This window comes from Acomys russatus, chromosome 1, assembly GCF_903995435.1.
Source record: "Acomys russatus chromosome 1, mAcoRus1.1, whole genome shotgun sequence".
NCBI lineage: Eukaryota > Metazoa > Chordata > Mammalia > Rodentia > Muridae > Acomys > Acomys russatus.
In genome coordinates, this window is record NC_067137.1 from 109,522,751 (window position 1) to 109,541,314 (window position 18,564).

At 51.2% G+C, this 18,564-nt stretch overlaps 1 protein-coding gene across 1 annotated transcript in view; it reads right to left on the bottom strand.

The window, feature by feature from the left end:
- The window catches only part of Ccdc88c (coiled-coil domain containing 88C), a 116,327-nt gene that overhangs the window by 12,215 nt on the left and 85,548 nt on the right, over positions 1-18,564 (bottom strand). Inside the window, exons 16-25 of the mRNA XM_051150542.1 lie at positions 18,361-18,488; positions 17,253-17,394; positions 16,574-16,759; positions 15,426-15,587; positions 14,158-14,435; positions 12,509-12,652; positions 9,943-10,129; positions 8,071-8,216; positions 5,437-5,526; positions 3,829-4,067 (exon numbers count right to left, since the gene is read on the bottom strand). Of these exons, the coding sequence (XP_051006499.1) occupies positions 3,829-4,067; positions 5,437-5,526; positions 8,071-8,216; positions 9,943-10,129; positions 12,509-12,652; positions 14,158-14,435; positions 15,426-15,587; positions 16,574-16,759; positions 17,253-17,394; positions 18,361-18,488 (1,702 nt within the window). The remainder of the gene's footprint in view (positions 1-3,828; positions 4,068-5,436; positions 5,527-8,070; positions 8,217-9,942; positions 10,130-12,508; positions 12,653-14,157; positions 14,436-15,425; positions 15,588-16,573; positions 16,760-17,252; positions 17,395-18,360; positions 18,489-18,564) is intronic.

Sequence of the window (18,564 nt, forward strand, 5' to 3'; positions counted from 1 at the left end):
ATAGACTTTCTGTCCGCTACGTTTTTGATTTCACCATCTAGGACATCAGAGAATCACAACAGTCACAATACTTCCGTCTGGATGGGCCAACTCAGCTCAGTGAGTCTAACTGCTTCAACAGAGCAGCCAGTCCTTCAAAACACAGAACTGGGCGGGGGCTCACGAGCAGATGCCAGTAACTCTGTGTCCTGACAAAGAGTGGGGACAAAGTTTTGGCTGCTCAGAAACAAATCTTTAAAAAGGCAGCTCACTCGCCGGTGGGTATTTTAGGAAGCACAGCAACAACTGGCCACTTCCGCTTGGCACACGGGCAGGACAGAAGCTTGCGGGACGGGGAGGGACACGAGGCCTTGTCACTTACTGAGCACGGAACTCCTGGCCCAAGGACAAGTAAGTGCACGTACATCCCGAGGGTCCCCTAACACTGTGCTGTGCTGAAGAAATGGTCCAGGGAGCACGGCAACTCATCTTCTACTTTGCAATCAGAATCCACGATGGCTACTTTGGAACTGGGATGAGGAACAGGGGTCCACTAGGGGCCCAGCGGCCTTTAGGGACTAATGTCCTTTGGTTGGTTGGTGACTTTCAGAAATGAAGGAGGGACACATGATGCAGACACATGGTAAAGGAAGGGATCAGAAATCCCCAATGTCCAAGGGAGAGACAGACTCGTTAGGGGAGGATGGGATGTCAGAGGACGACCAGAACCGCAGGCGCTTAGAGAGAGCTGGGTGGCCCGATGGGGACTTGTCTTTGTCCTTGCTTTTGCTTCTCAAAAAGGGACTCTTTTTGCGCTGGGCTGCTACATTGTTATCATTATGATAGGAAGGAAAAAAAAAAAGGGAAACAAATGAAATGAACAGCAATCACACATGAGTCTAAGTTAAGCAACATGTACTACTTAGGACGGCAAAATCCTGTCCAGCCAATGCCCAACACCCAGGCCGGAGATGTTCATGCTCTGACTCAATTGGAGGTAGTGGCACCCTGGTGCCAACATTACTCACAGAGCAGCACACCGGGAGAATGGCGCACTAGCCCGGGAGGCGCTGGTCTGGATGGCGGTTCGGCTTCAGTGTGTTAGGTTACCGAGTAAGAACGCTTATTAACAGGTAGCCAGGCTCGCTTACTCATTCACTTTAATGACAGGCTCCCCAACGACTTAGCTCCTGTTCCCACTCCAGGACACTGGACACACCTAACAACACGCTGGCCTGCTGTCAGGGTACCGCCTACCTGAGGCACCCACAAAAACCACCTCTTGAGGCAAGATGAGTTCAAAAACACTAAAATGTCTTTTTTCACACCCCAACCCCCTAAGACCCAGAAGAATGATTTCCTTTCAGACTCCCCCCACATCCTCCTCTTCTTGGCCTTCAATGTGGAGCCAGCACAAAGCCGGAAGGCTGATCTAGGCTCCTGAACATACCTTTCAGCGGAATTAACTGATCCAACAGATTGCTGGTTTAGGAGTAAAGCATAGACCAGAATCTGTTTCTTTTGCTATACCGCCACCTAGAGGTCAAATCCCACATTGCAGATTGAGTGCTAGGTTAGTGGCCGCACCTGAGGGAGGCAGTAAACAGAACACAGCCAGACTGGAATATGCAGGGACCCGAGCTACTCGGGTTACCATCACAAGACTAAAAACTAAATATATAACATAAAAAGATGTCCACCTCACAGGTTGTGAGGGATTAGAGGAGACAGAAACATGCAAAGTAGTTCAAAGGTCTCTCAGCTCCCTGTGGCAGTCTGGACCAGGGGGACATTCTTTTATCTGAATGTTCTTTCTTGCTTCCCCCTACCCAAGACAGGGTTTCTCCGTGTAGCCCTGGTGGTCCTAGAACTCATTCTGTAGACCAGGCTGGCCTCTAGCCCAAGAGCTCTGCCTGCCTCTGCCTCACTAGTGCTGGGACTAAAGGAGTGTGCTACCAGGACACGGCTTCTGAAAGTTTTCTTGATTAAACTGAGCATGGCCAATTCATCCAACATGAAGAACAGCACAGACTGAGATGAGGAACGTCAAGAAATCGCCAGTATTGAAACCGGAAGTAACATGCCCTCTCGGGGTTGCCAGAAATGTTAGGCTAATGTTTAGAATTAGTTAAGAGCTGGGTGTAGCTACTCTCAGCTGTACTCCCAGGACTCAAGTAGCTGAGGCAGGAGGATTGCCATGAGTTCACGGCCTGTCTGGGTTATGTAATGAGTTCAGACAAGACTGAGCTGCAGTAAGAGACCCTGTCTCGAATGTCAAGCGCGTTCGCTGTTGCTTCAGGGCTGACACACCTTTCACCTACTCCAAGGACGGAGATGTGACTGACAGGCGTGAGCATCCTCACAGCTGAAGAAGACACCAGTGGCATAACCCACACCCAGAGGACACCTGTTACTCACTCTCAGTGTCAGCCCAAGAGCATGAACTCCCTGACATACATTCAGAAAGTTCCGGTGTCTTTTGATAAAAATTTAAGTTGCTCAGGGTGAAGGTCTAGAATAAATAAAAACTGCGCCGCCCCCCCCACCCCCCAATAGTAAAAAATAAACTTGGACTTTTCACAACGTTTAAGGCAACTTGTAATTCAGATTCTATAACGGTCATTTTGATACCATAACAGATGTTAATTTTGAACCCAGCTTCAAAAATATTCAGCCGGTATAGGCCTGGCAGTGATGGTGAGAAAAATGTCTACGCCATATCCAACCCACCTCGCCAGCCTCTTCCTTTTGTATGTGTGCACAGCAATATGACTTGTTAAAAAAAGAAGGGAGCCAGGCACAGTGACACACACCTTTAGTCCCAGCACTTGGGAGGCAGAGGCAGGTGGATCTCTGAGTTCAAGGCCTGATCTACAGAATGAGTTCCAGGACAGCCAACGCTACAAAGGAAAAACCCCATCTTGGAAAAGCCAAATTTAAACATAAAATATTTGTTTTTATTTGCTGTGTATGGCTGCTTGCCTGGATGTATGTAAGTACACTGTATGTATGCAGTGCCTGTGGAGGCCTCGGGCCTCGGATTCCTGGAGTTACAGATGGTTGTGAGCTGTCATGTGGGTGCTGGGAATCAAACCCGTTATCTTCTGCAAGAGGAGCCAATGCTCTTAACTTGCTAAGCCATCTCTCCAGCCCCAACAATATTATCTTTTAGATGAGATTTTTTCACTGCACAGGAATATGATAAACATCTCAGAGGTGTTATAAAGACCAAGGCATCATCATGTGCAACTCGTGTGGCCTGTAACACCCGATGAACCACAGCACCGAAGACCAGTGTTCCCCGCTCTTACTTCAGAGCCCCTGGCAAATTCCAAATGCCAGCCCTTAGGGAAGAGGCTCCCCACATCCCAAAGCTATAGGACTCAAGTACAAATTGTGTGGAGAATAAACCAAGGTACCACTCAAACAATGAAAGGCAACAGCCACTCAGGACTTTCTGAAACTGGGCATGTGGGGAAAAAAATGTGGTCAATACATGTCTGATTACTGTATTAAAAAGAGCTAACCATCATCTTTGATGCAACTCAGGGGCCCCCAAACACATCTGCTGCTGTTGTCTCCCCAGGGTGCCTGACCAAACATCAACAGTGGATCCTCAAATAACCAACTAGCCCGTCTAACAAATGGTGTTCCCCATGCAAAAGTAACAAAGTGCTCTGGGCCACACGGCCATAGCAGCCTGGGGCTTGGTGACACGCTCAGGTAGGAGCCGCACTCCCATGGACACAAACACTGTCACATTCCCACAGAGGCATGGCACACTCCATCACTGAGTGGAGCTTTCAGAGCCTCTATCCTCATCCTGCCACAGCTGGCAGTTGCGCCTACCTTTCCCCACAGGCCCGTTGTGGGTGCTGCGTTCTTCTGCACAGCTGGAACCCAACTGGGGGTTGTCAGAGTTCTCCGCCTGTGATCTGAGCGGCTGACATGCAGATGGTGAGGCAGGGTCTGAGGGCTCCAGCTGCCAGGGGGGGCTATCTGCAGTGGATTTTAATCGTTCTCTGGAACCTTCTTTCTTTGGCTTGATCAGTTTGACTAGGGCTCTGGCTCCAATCCAGTGGTTCTTCCTAATTAGAAGAGTGTTTAGAAGTCACAACCCATGCTCACACAGGCAAACAACTGCACTGGGTTGGAGGTGCGGCTCAGTGGCAGGGCCGTTGCCTAGCACTCACAAGGCACCAAGCTCCATCCCAGGACCCTCAAGGAAAGAGCACGGTGTCATGATCTTATTTGTACAGCTGAGGCCCTGAACTGAGGAGCCTAATTCTTGGGTGCAGGCTGTGCAGAAGCAGGAGGTATCAGAACCCACACTGGTCTTCCAGAAGAACACTTGAACAGCACCTTTACTCATCTATGATGTGCACAAACGGGGCCGTACTGACTACATGTTCTTTCTTTTCTTTTCTTTTTTTTCCCCCTGTGAATGTCATTTTTAGGCATAGTACCTGATCAAGTTAACCAACGACTGTGCTGTGCTCCCGCCATTCCGCAGGCTGTACCGGGGGCACAGAAGGTGACTGGGTTAAAGGGCACTAAAGGCGTGCTGCCCGTATCTGGAGGGGAGGGGAGGGACAGCTGCACCGGCCCTTGTTCGCCTGTCACTTCCACTTCTTATCGCAGCCTCCATCAAGCTCCGCGGCTGAGAAAGTGGGTAAGGAGCGCTCTCCAGGCTCAGGCCACAGACCAGGGGAAGCACTACAAGAGATGCTGGGCTACTGCAGGCACTGAGCTAGCCCCACAACCTGGGGCCACTGCTCGCAGGGGAAAACACCACTTAATGAAGACACCCAGAGGGTCTGTGTTTACAGAGGGACTAAGGCCAGTGTGTGCACCCCACGACTGATAACTGGGGAGCCCAGCCAGGGGTCTTGCTCAAGATCCCTGCCCCTTATAAATCATGGCTGCGCTGTCCACATCGTGTTAAAACTCCCATGAGGCAACCATGCCACTCAGCTTTAATGGCACTGACTCACAGCTTCTGTCTCTTATCAGGGCTCATGGGTGAGTCACCCCCATGTCCCGTCGGGGCTGGCTGGCATTCAACACCCCTCACAGGACAAGCTGGGGTATGCGGGGTGGGGCTGAGAGAAGCTGCAACTTCTTTGCCACATGGACGGTGGTTCTCAACCTGTGGGTCACATGGGACCCCAAAGGGGTCATATAGCTGCATCTCAGATATTTCAGATATTTATGTTATGATTCGTAACAATAGCAAAATTACAGTTATGAAGCAGCAATGGAATAATTTTATGGGTGGGTGGAGTCACCACAACACGAACTGTATTAAAGGGGCACAGACTAGGAAGGCTGAGAGCCACTGCAGTAGGGGCATCTGTAAGTAGGAGGCACAGAGTCCTCTCCTACCGCTCCCAGGCTGCCCTCTCTCAGCTAAGCTATGATCAGTCACTGTACGCCACCGGTCTTGGATCCACTCACTTCTTTGGAGCAGGGTCATAGAACTTGTACTGATCCATAATTTTTTCTTCCAGTTTTTCCTTGTGTCTCCGTAAGGCGTTTAACTTGTCTCTGTAAACAGAAGGGACAGTTTTAATTAACGAGTGAGTGCACTTACTCGCCCTACTTAGGGCAGAAATCAGCATCTGGATTGAGGCCGGAGGGTGCTCATCCCCACACTGGTCCCTGACTTGGGAATGTATGAGCACCTATGACTCTCCTGGTTCTGGTGGCACATACCTGTAATCCCAGCACTCAAGAGGCTGAGGCGGGTGGATCTCTTTGAGTTTGAGGTCAGCCTGGTCTACATAATGAGTTCAGGTCTAGCCAAAGCTACAAAGTGAGATCTGATCTTAAAAATCCAGCTAAGTGGGCTCAATAGAACAAACCTGGGACCACCTGAGAACTCATGCCTGGACACTCCCATGACTTCCCAGTTAGACCTAACAATGCAGGACACCAGGTAGCATACACTGTCCTAACACAACGGTGTCACCAAGCACAGTAACCCCCCCAAGCACTGAGGCTGCACCCTGGGGCCTGGTAACAGCTTGTGAGGCAAACTGCTTCTAGGGGACACGCAGAGAAGGCAACAGGCTAAATGCCAAAGGATGAGGCCCGTGACGAGTCTGAGCAGGCCTTGGGCAGCCAGCCCCGCAGAGCGGCCATGCAGGAATAAAGCAGCTGGGTATAGTGACCATTTGAAAAGCCAGAAGCTCAGAGGCTGAAGCAATTCTGTCTCTAATTGGCGGAAACCGGCTCACCCTTCTAATATCACAGCAAGCTACTGGCAGCCCCAAACTGTGTCCTGGGGTGTCTGCTATGCTTGCTGGACTCTTGGGGGGGGGTGCTTCTTCCATATGGTTAGCTAGCTCAGACCCCATTAACTTTCTCACAGGAAAGTGAGGCCCACAGCAGTAACTGCTCAGGTCACTTCGCTGTTGAAGTGGAGAGGGCTTTGTGCCTGCTAAAGGCTTTCCCAAGACCCCACTGTGATGGCTGCACTCTAGGACAAGGCCACAATGGTGCGCCCACTACTTGGAACAAGTAGAGAGGTATACCAAGCCATAGCCTGCCACAGACACACTCTAAGGCAAAGAACACCAATAATCTCCTGTCGCTTCCTTGCTAGCACCTGCCCAGCCTCAGCTGTTGATTCCTCTACATAAATTACAGGGGGTCAGCTTTAAGCAACTGCCACACAGATCCCAAATGACAACGCGGGCTTGCACAGAAACCATCCTGAAGTAGGTGGGTGAGCAGACGTGGTAGGGCAGAGAGGCGGCAGCACAGCTACATCAGAGAGCTGGGACACGTCCTTCCCTAATTCCTGCCTTTTAATTTTGTTTTGAAAAGGGTCTCTCTTTGTGTAGCCCTAGCGGTCTTGGAACTTGATATGTAGACCAGGCTGGCCTCAAACTTACAGGAGACCATCTACCAACCTCAACCTCCTAAGTGCTGGGATTAAAGTCATGTGCCACATGTCTTGTCTTAAGCATACTCAGGTCAGCAGCACAGGGCTTGCCCGAGATACTGGTCATGGGGAGAGACAGGCACAGTACAGAGTGACACACGTTGGTTGTAGGTTCCAGGATCAGACTTCCTCCTCTTGATCACTGCCTTTGACAAGTGCCCAGGCCTAGACCCAAATCCCTTCTAACCCTTCCCAGTGGATCCAGTGTCTGTAAGTGGGCACCCCTCTCTCCCCCACATTCCCAGCACCTAGATCATCTGTCACACCCTACTCCCACCACCCAACCTGGCCCCCTCTCATCTTAGCAGCATAAGCTGACTCCCTCCACTCTCCTTTCTGGGCCTCTCTAATTCCAGTTCATACCTGTCACCCCATGGTTCCAAGCTCTGGGGACCTGCACAAGTTGGGGGACTTACTCGCCAGTCAGCTTCCAGTGTGAACTCCTTCCCAGAGACACACGGCCGCTGCCTATTTCTACAGGGGTGCTGATGCGTATCGCTGCAAATGAACTCAAGCCTGGAACCAGAGAGAGGCCTTCCAGTGCTGAGTAATGCTTTAGGAAAAGCAAAGGAGGGCAGAGGAGACACAGCTCAGTTGGTAAAGTAACTGCCATGGAAGCATGCGAGGGCCTGAGACCGAGCCCCAGAAGCCACGTAAAAAGCCAAGCGCAGTGGAGTGCCTTTGTAATCCCAATGGGAGAGAGGCAGGCAGACCTGGGAGCTCACTGGCCAGACAGCCCAGTCTAATCAGGAAGTTACAGGCCAATGAGAGACCTCGTCTCAAACGACACTCAGGGTTGACCTCTGACCTCCACATGTACACATATATGCATGCGTACACCTTCTCTACATGTGTGCACGCGCATACAGAGAGAACGCACAGGAACAGGGAACTTCACACAAGGCACAGGCCAACCGCCATGCCTTTCAGAAACCTAGAGCATTTCACAGAACAGGACAGTTATACCTCCAACCCTCCAAACCCCAATGGCTAAGGGCTGTTCTGTCCTAGGAGTGATGGGCCTACTGAGGGAGGAGAAGACAGGACCTCAGGAGGCCGGGTGAAGACTGCACACCGTGGGGGGCTGGGGCCGGTGGTGCAGGGGCCACGTACGGACACACCACCGTCCACGGCCCACTTACATGTACTGCTTCTGTTCCTCGTGGTACTGCTCCTTGCTCTCGATGTTCTGTTCTAGAAGCATCTGGTTCTGCTGGCTCAGCAGCTGGATCTGGCTCAGCAGGTGATGATTCTCCTCCTCCAGGTTCCCCTTGAGACGGGAGAGCAGCTGAAACACAGATGACACCATGTGACCCTGTGACGCTATGCCGCAAACCCGAACTGCCACTGTCTGCGCTAGTGAAGACCCGGGAAGGATCAACCCACAGCACCTGACCCAGCAGCCCACTGGCAGCTTGTGCTGTGGAGAGCACAGACGAGATGTTTGGACTGAGGGTAAAACAAGTCATACAGCAGATGATGAAAGCTCAGTATGAAAAGGGCGAATAGGAGATTATACATGAAGTAATCTTCTTGCTCTATGGGTTGAGTAAAAAATGTCACTACAACTAATTTTACTACTGGGGCCAAGGATGTGGCCCTAGCTAGTCGTAGAGGACTGCTACCCCCAGGACTGGAAAAGAGAAATTTATTAATCTCATTGAAAAAAAAACTGTTTCAAAGGTAGTTACTACGAAGCGCTAAATTTCAACAAGTTCCACTGTGAAAGGGAGCCAGAGACTATAAAGACCTTAGGCCTCCCAAGCCATGTAGTCTTATGCCCCTGCAGCACAAAGGCTGTAGCACAGCTAACCTAAGAGTGGCTGTGTCGCAACAGAACTTCACACACACACACACGCGCAAAAAATTCATATAATTTTCACTGGCCACAAAATATCATTCATCTGATCTTTACCCCAACCACTAAAACTGTCAAGAGCCACTCTTAGTTCACGGGCTGTGTGGATGCAGGTGGTAGGGAAGGTCTGGCCTGGGGGCTGAAGTTCAGAGATCTTTGCTTTAGGACAGTACTGTAGTGTAGTGGCAAGACCCAGGCTCTGAAGGCAGACAGGAAAGCCACAGGAGGGAAGCAAGCTCCTCCCACCTTCCTCTTCACCCCACTTTACACTACAACATTAACCTCACCATTAATCGAAAGATCACAATCTACCTTTTGTCTTAATTATTATGCAGAACCTACATGTATGTGAGGAGCAGACATGGAAGGACAAAGGTTAGACCATTCCTTTCCCTTATAGGAACACTTCCTTGAGGTTCAAGGAAATGGCTCAGCATGTAACAGCACACACACACAAGTACGTACGCACACACCTGCACATTGACGTGGACACAGATACACAGACATATAAACACACACAAAGACTTCTAGTGTGCCTCCTGCAACGGCAGTCCCCAGTGGACACAGATTCCCTGGACAGTGCCACCCCTCCCCAATAGGGCACAGGGGCCACGCCTCTTATCCTCCATGGACTGCTCAGATCTGGCTGCAAGACCAGGAGGTAAGTATCTCAGAACCTGAGGCCGAGGTTCCCCATTGCCTACATGTTTCTAAGGGTGTGGATGGCTCAGCGATCAGGAGGGACCCCCTAGCTCTCCTCAAACTCTCTGTACTGTGATATCTATCTGAGACTCTATTGAAAGGAGGGCTTTGCTTCCCACAATGCCTATTTCTGATAAGCTCTGGGCCACCAACAGCTGGATCATCCAGCTCCAGGATCCAAGCTACACAGCCGCACTCACGCCCAGGCCACTTCATTCATGCCTCTTTCTGCTGAAATGAAGAGGGACCAAAGATGGTGCTACCATAGCCTGAAGGTCTGATGGAAGCCGCTGCTGACCTCACGGAGCAAATGTCAGGCAAGGTGGCTTCTGTGATGACCCCATCACAGGTGGCAATCTCGTCCCACCCTGGCTTCAGGGACATTTCCAGTCTTGGAGAAGCCCCCCAGGAAGGTGGCTGGCCCCTCGCAGACCTGCCTGAAGCCACGCCTCACCTCACAGTGGTTGTCCAGCTTGGTCAGGGAGATGTCCATGCTTTGGTGCTGCTCCTTCAGCTCGTCGAAGCGTGCCTGCCAGCGGTTCAGCTCCAGCCGAGCGTTGTTCAGGGAGGTCTTCAGCTCCTTGGTGTGGGCGTGCAGCTCTTCATACTCTCCTTTCAGCTGGTGGTGCAGGAAACTGACCCTAGGGCAGGAGGGACACGGGGAGCAGGGGCTAAAAAGCATCCCGAAGACAGAAGGGCCTGCAGCTGCGGGGTCTGTACCCCTTCTGACCGGGGCAGACTGTGCAAGCCCACACGGAGTCATGGAAGAACACCGAGCACAATTGTTGCTTTTCAAAATGTGTTCTCTAGGACTCTAGGAGGACATCCCTGATGTTATTCTGGTCTGGGTTGGGGTAAGGGGGAACAAGATGTGTGCAGGCTATGACACTGGCCACAAAGGGACATCACGGCCAGTGGCCTTTGACATTACAATTTAGGCATTCTGCTGTCAGTGGAAAAAAGAGCTGTGCTATTAAACTTTTTTTTTTTTTTTTTTAGAGAATTATTTTTTCCCCCTCTAAAATGCTGTGCCTACAAGCTTACAAAACAGAGAGACAGCCGATAGTCCCACCTAGCCATGACACCTACAAACCACATCAACCATCAGCACGGCACAGTGACCCTACAGGTGGAAGAGTGGCACAAACACCTTGGCAGTAACCAACAACTCTCTAATTGAACTTAAGAGCCACTCAGCCCAGTACTAGAGACCTAGCTAATCAGAGTTAGTAAAATCATATTTAATTATATTCTATTTTTGTAAGAAAATACATGAAAAGTCAGTCATTGTAAAAATAAAATAAAAAATGCTGTGCCCAGCTCTGTGGAATTTTTAACTCCTGATATATGACAAAATGGGATGTGCAGGTAAGGTACCTACCTGTACCGACTACAATTACTGCCATCCTAACTCTCATAAGTCAGCTTGGATCTCAGGCTGGAGAGATGGCTCAGTAGTTAAGAGCACATACTGGGGGGCTGCAGAGATGGCTCAGAGGTTAAGAGCACTGTCTGTTCTTCTAAAGTTTCTGAGTTCAATTCCCAGCAACCACATGGTGGCTCACAACCATCTATAATGTGATCTGATGCCCTCTTGTGTTGTGTAGGTGCACATGCAGGCAGAGCATTGTGCTCTTACAGAGGACCTGGTTAGGGCAGCTCACACCAACTGTAAACTTCAGCTAGAGGAGGGCCTGACATACCTGGTCTCGATGCGTACCTGCACTCATGTGCAAATACACACACATAGATACAGTTAAAACACAGAAATAAATCTTAGAAACAAACACAAAAACCAAGTTCACTGTCAATGTCTAGGAATTGAGAGGCTTCATCACAGTTGCATCCAGGTATCCATCCTCATAGAGACTAGAAACAGGAATGGCCTGACTCCAAGGCTGCTGCATCCAGTCCACTGCAGGACCCTTTCAAGTACTCCGTATCACAGTCTGTGCCCACTGGGGCAGTGCTTCCACACACACTTGTCACACCTGCTGTTTACCACAGGCACCTGGGTTCTAAACTCCAAGATATAGTTACTCAAGGATGTAGAAGGAAGCAGTGTGCCCCAGTCAGGCTTTGAAACAAGAGAAGGTCTGGGCTCAACCCTCGTTAACTAAAGGTTTAACCTCCAGTGGTACCTGATCTCTGAATCATCTGACTTCCTCATCTGTAAAACAAGAAGGGGTGCTGGCCAGGAGTCCAGTTCTATTAAATCACCTCAAACGTGAAATCAGTGGACACTGAACCTCGTTCGGAAGGAAAACACGGGCTCTCCTGGTTTCCAACAGATCCAGACGCGGTTGCAGGTGGCTGCCTGCTCAAAGGCGTCCTACGTCTCTCTCTCTCTCTCTCTCTCTCTCTCTCTCTCTCTCTCTCTCTCTCTCTCTCTCTCTCTCACACACACACACACACACACACACACACACACACACACACACACACACACACACACACACCAGCACTCAGACTCACAGGCGAAGCTCATATGATACAGGTGTTTTCTCTGCTAGGCCCTTGGCTGCCCTGCACGCGGGGACACTAACTGCACTTAAGCACCGTGCCTGAGGCTTCTTCACACAGCGAGATAAGGACTTGAAATGTTAAACACTAAAGACGTGGCTGGCGCATAGTAGGTCCTGGGAAGATTCTTGTTCACAGTGGGAGAGATGAAAGAAACAAGACAGCAGGGCGAACCCAATGACTCGAATAGTTTGTGGCCTCTGTGCAGGTCCACGAAAAAGTGAGATTCTGGTAACAAATAAGCACCAGTGAGTAGGTGAGTCTGTGGAGTAAGGAGGACCAGAGACTACTGCCTACCCAAACACAAGAGCCACCCTTCCCTGTCCTGGCTGAGCACGACCACCTAGCCCCCGGCAGCATAGCCCTTGGCCCCCTACCTAGCCAAAAAAGATGCAGTTCATGAAAACACAAGACAAAGAGTTCGAGAGGACCGGTCTGAGCCCATTTCTGGGTGTCACTCGCACTCCTCCCAAGGCTGGGTGAGCCCAGGTGCTCACCTGTCCAGCTCTCCTCGCAGCCTCTGGTTCTCACTTGTGGCGACAGCGTTGGTCCTCTGTTCCCGCTGCAGCGCCTCCCGCTCCGTGCTCAGTGCCTTCTCCAACTCTTCCAGCTCCGCCTTCCGCTTCTGTAAGCCGCCGTGCCTGAGGGAGGAGACACGGCCAGGCTCTATCTACCCTGACGCTGGCCCCAACTCTACAAGAAACTCACACTCCAGGACACAGGTACACACCCTCTCAGAAAAGGGGCATTCCTCTGAACCCTTTTCTCTGTGGAGTGGTGAGAGGCAGGACAGCAGGAAGCAAGACAAGTGCTGCCAGGGCGGGGCTATCTAGCACCACTCCCCTGTCCCACGGGGGCCCAGAGTCATTGTCCATCCTCTGGTCCCTTGGCCTCCCTGTCGCAGCCAGCCCCTGCTGTAGGCTGCCTGGGAGAACGAGAGCTGTGCTACACACCCTTTATTTTAGGGACTCCTGTTACAAACTGGCTAAGAACCAGCAGATCTAAAGCAAACCGCAGAGTCAACAGCTCAATCCTGCTGTAGGAAACAGCGGACCCCTCCTCACACCTGCCTCACTCTGTACAGAGGCCCACACTGCTGCCCCCACCTGGCATTGGGAGTGGGTAGGTGAGATGATCTCCCTGCCCCCAAGCTTTCTCACTCAATCCTTGTATACTGCACAGCTGTCACTGGGGGGCAGCAGAGCACAAGGTGAAAGCGTCCTGACACACAGCACTTTAGATCCTTGCTGCACCTGCTCAGGGATCTGGAACCCTCCGTGCATGGCAGAAGCTCAGCCAACAATGGGTGACTTAATGACACACATCCTAGGACATGAGGCTGTCAATGGCTAAAAGTATACATTTTTGTGTTTTTCAACATATCTGAAATTAAAAAAAAAAAAACAAAAAAACCAGCCAGGGCAGATTGGAGGAGAAAGGTATTGTGGGTAATTATGGGAGGACAACTGGGGACCCACAATAGTGAGTCCTCCCTCCCTGCCTCTGATATCACAGGTGTAGGGTTACTTTGTGCTTTGTCATACGCACTCAATATTTAACATAGTCGGGGGCGGGGGGAGAGGATTTTGGTTTGTTTTTTTAAGCAAGTATTCTAGACTTAAGCTTGGAAGAGGCAATCCTTAAGTGTGAGTGTGCACAACCCAGTACTTGGCAGAATTTTCCCAGGGGTGTGGGTCAGGAGAGAAGAAAAAGGAGGAAGAAGAAAGAACTCTAGGAGAACAGGTCTCCAAGTATCCACACTGGGCCACGCAGAGCCAAGGTGGGCCATGGCACTTCTTCATTCCAGTGTCCCCTGCCACAATGCCCAGCTGAAATAGAAATTGCTGAAGGTTGTACTTCCTTCCCTTTGGGAAAGCTCAGGTGCACCAACAATGAGAAGCAGCCAGCCAAGAGGAAATGTGGGGGTGGCTCTCTGTGTGTGTGTGTGTGTGTGTGTGTGTGTGTGTGTGTGTGTGTGTGTGTGCAGGCCTCAGGAAAGCACCGTGGCCTCTGGGACAGCCTTAGGGGCTCGGTGCAGCAGCGGCCTCCCCCACAGGCTACATCCCCACCTCCAGGCCCCTCTGACCTCTGTATCCCCAGACTCCCTGTGCTCCGGCCTCCACCTCCTCTGCCCCCCAGGCCCCACCTCTCCCCGAGCTCCTTGTGCTCCAGCTCCAGGTTCCGGTGCAGCGTCTTGAGGCAGCTGTGCTGATGGATAAGGGCCTCGTACTCTGCGGACTGGCGCTCGTACAGGGCACCCAGGTGCTCATGGTCCTGAAGCAAGGCTTCATAGGCAGCCGCCAGCTGCTCCTGCTGCTGCTGCAGACCCTCGTGTTCAGCCTCCTTGGCCGTCTGCTGGCCCTGGAGCATTGTGTACTGCGCCCCGAGTGCTGCGTTCTGGGAGCTCAGTGTGGAATTCTCCACCTGCAGAGAGCAGAGGCCGGTGTGTGGTGAGCAGGCCAAGAACCACCAGCAACAGACAGCATCAGAGGCCGGGCATGGGCGATGCTACCGGAACGTGAGGACTTGGCTTTGGAAGGGGGCCAACATGGTAAAAAACTGGCCATGCAAAAGTGGTCACCCTGAGCCAACATCATGTCATCCTCCTATGTACGCCCCTTACATGTCATTTCTGATTTGTTGTTGTTGTTTTTGTTTTACTGAGACAGGGTTTCTCTGTGTAGCCTTGGCTGTCCTGGACTCTCTTTGTAGACCAGGCTGGCCTTGAACTCACAAAGATTCACCTGCTCCTGCCTTTCCAAGCGCTGGGATTACAAGTGTGTGCCACCCCACCTCGATCGTTACTGATTATTTTTAAAGCCTAATCTAGACATCAACAGACAAACTATAAGGATAGAATTTCAGACAATACTGTAAACTGACTGATTTTTTATTTTTAAGTATTTATCTTTGTGCTGCTAGGGCCGGAACTGAGCATGCTCCATGCTAAGCACTTTTACTAGTGGGCTGCATCTAAACCCTGAGTTTCTAGCAGAACTACTCTGATATTAAAACCAGAGGCTTTTTCCAAAACAAAAAAAAAAAAAAAAAAGTAACAAACCAACATCCTATTTTCTTATTTTAACAAAACAAACCAGACCTCCTTGCCAAATAAGTTTCCTGTCTATTGTCTCTGTTCCATAAGTAACTTTCCAACTTTTCCCAGAAATTACAATTAGCAAATTTTCATTTTCCCACACGGGCATGCACACGCTTGTTTGTTTGTATAAGCTGAAAGCAGAGAAATGAGATTTTAGGCAGGCACCTCTAGGCCCAGCGATAGGAATGTCCCATGAGCCTCCCTCCCACCTGGAAGGACTCCGTCTACAGTAAGCCTCTCGGCAACCACCCGTCTGCAGGTGGCCCACCCCTGCCCTTGCAGCTCCTACTGAAGAGCTGCCCAGGTTGAGCTACCTGCAGCTTTGCGGTCTGCGTCTGCAGCGCGGTGGTGTGCTCCTGCAGGAAGGCGCTCTGCTTCTGTAGGGTCAGGATCTGGCTGCTGAAGGTCACATTCTGCGTCTCCAGGTGCTGCAGCTGCTCCTTCAGCAGCTGTTTCTCAGCCTGAAGTGCTGCGTTCTAGAGGAGAGGCACGCGCCAGTCACCCAGTGTGGCCAGCGTTTGCTTTCTGGGCACAGGCCCTGGGTTTCTACTAGAGCCCTCAAGGGTAGGTCCAGCTGGGGCACAGGAAGTTAATCGCTTCCATCTTGAAAACGGACAATAGAACTTTCAAAAAGAGACAGTACACTACAGGGGCTGCAGCCTAGACATGGGGCACGCTGACACGCAAGCCACTTTCATGATTCCCTTTCTTTCCTTTGGTGTGGAATACCCCCAAAAGTACTTTTCTGTGAGCTGAAGCCACACCCCCATTGACCATGGAGCTCAAGTCCTCATTAATAACTGGCCCTACCTTGGGGCAGCAGGTGGGACTTAGGAGACTAACAGATCATAATCTATTATGCCACCAGTCAGGTTAGGAGTTAGGACTTGGCTACAGGCCTATCAGCACGTGACTTTGAGAGAAGCCTCTAACGTTCTGTCTCGGCCTGCCTGTGCACTAGAAATCATAAAGTCACTGCTGTGAATCAAACAGAGCCAGAGGGACAAGCACTGGACAGCTTTTCCTGATAAGGGCCAACGGTATACTTCCAAGTTCGGCGGCCATATCATCTCTACGCCAACAGTGATGGCTGCCACTGCAGTGGGAGAGCAGCCCAGACCACATGTAAATATAAAAGGGGTGGCTGTGTATCAATAAAGCATTGTTTAGACAGAGCTTGGGCTGAGGTACTGGGAGGCAGCTCTGGAAAACACACAACACTACGGGGATAAAGGCTGGTGGACAGGTCCCAGGCAGGAGGGTCAGCCCAGGAGACTGGGTGTGTCCCTTGATTAAGAAACTCTGGCGGGACCAAAAGGACCAGCCAGGACAACTCAGCAAGTGTCCTATTAGATCCAATAGCCTCCATGGCCTCTGCCATCCCATACTCATCACAGTGGCAACATGCTACGGGAGCAACTGTAAACGGGACGGTCTCCTCGTGGGTGGGCAGCCCACTCACACTGCGTTCCAGCTCGATGGCCCGGTCCTTCACACGGAGCAGCTCCATGGTGGCCTCTTTGTGGCTGGGTCCCCAGGCCTCCTCGTGGTGACCGGTGACCACCTTGCCTGCTGGGTGCTTCAGTACTTTCTGAGCCTGCGTCCCATCCTCCTGGGTCTGCCTGAGCTGCTCACGCTCTTCCTTTACCTGCAAGCAATGTTGAAAGCAGACTCAGGCAGGAAGGTGCCATGCAGGAGGCCCCACTGGTGAGTAGGCTGGGACCCCCTCAGAGCGTACATGTGTGCGCATGTGTAGTACCTTATTGACACGTGGGGAAAGTGTGAATGAGGGAAGCATGCCTACATGCATGTAGTGTATGTAGTGTACTGTCTACATATATGGGAACAGGTACTTGTATGTGCCCAAGAGCTGACACACGTGTTCATATAAGGGCCTGTTCCATGTAAGGGGCCTTAGGAGCCTGAAGGTCTCTAGTTGCTGCTCTGGGCTGTTTCATGTTCTCACATGTGACTTGGAGGTGTGGCACTGCCCTGAGCCACAGCTTCTTCTCATCGTGCCCCGCCATGCATCTGGCTCTGGTGTGCCCAGCTCCTGCCCTGAAGCTGGTGCCCTTGGGATCTACAGCTCTTTGTCACCTGCCTTGGAACAGTGCCCCTGGCTGCCTCAGTCCAGTCCTCACCAACTGCAGCTCTGTCTGTAGCTGGTGATTCAAGCTCTCTTTCTCTTCCACCTGTGCCTCCAAAAACACAATCTTCTCCTCTTTCATGGCCAGTGCTGTTTTCAGTGCTGACTCACTTTTGCCTTCCAAAATCTTGCATTTTCTGAGAATATAAAGACACAATAGTTCAGGTTTCACACCCCTTCACCTCTAATCCCAGCCCCTGTGGCCAGCACACCTTCTTCCCACTAAGCTGGTTTTATGTGCCACTTGCAGAAGGTGTTCCAGGGACCCTGGGAGCCAAACCCACTGGCCTTGGGAGTTGGGGCGAGATGGTGGTGGCGCGTGTTTCCTCAGCTGACATATCCACAACGCCATCACACAAAACACCATGACTATATTTTACAACCACTCCATAAAGAGGCCTTCTACCACAGAGACATTATAGACGAGGAGACTACATCCCAGGAAACCTTGGCAGTCGGTCCAGGGTCACGATGTTGGCTGTGTGGTAGGCCCACAGCCTGCCTTTTTTGTTTTGTTTTTTTTAAGTTTTTAAAGACAAGGTTTCTCTGTGTATCCTTGGCTGTGCCGGACTCTTTGTAGATCGGGCTAGCCTTGAACTCACAGCAATTCGCTTGCCTCTGCCTCCCAAGTGCTGGGATTAAAGGCGTGCGCCGCCACACCCACAGCCTTTCCACTGCACCAACCATCATCAGAACAGGCATGTGAGTCTTGTTGGTTACAGATTCAGAAAAGGGTCACCATGCTTAGATTTCTTTGAAAAGCCAAGCTGTTCAAAGAGAACATAGGTAGGAAAAATCGAAATCATCAAATTAAAAAGAGAAGTGAGCTCCTCTTAGGGCTGGGCTGCAGGTCAGTGGAAAGCCTGCCAAGCATGCCAGAGGCCCTGGATTCATCATCCAGTGGCACCACAGCGTATTGACCACACAAATGAATCTCCTTCCGTATTTCCTGAAACTCTGAGGGACAAGACCTGGACTACAAAGGACAGATGCAAGGAGTCGAGTCACACGGTGACCCCAGCAGTAAAGAATAAACCGAGGCCCAGACCCAGGAGCTCAGGCTCATCGGAGAGCACAGGGCTAGTGCAGGGCACTGTCCTTACGTGTCAGCGTGACTGCTGCCCTCCTGCAGCAGCAGCTCCTTGCTGAGGCCGACCTTCTCCAGCTCCTGGCTCAGGCTGTCCAGCTCGTTGGTCAGTTGCTGGCTCTTCAACTTCTCCTGCACCAGGTCCTGCAAGGCAGGGGACACCGCTGTGGACAGGAGCCTGACAGAGAGGCTTAGGCCTCAATGATGCTGGAGCCACTTC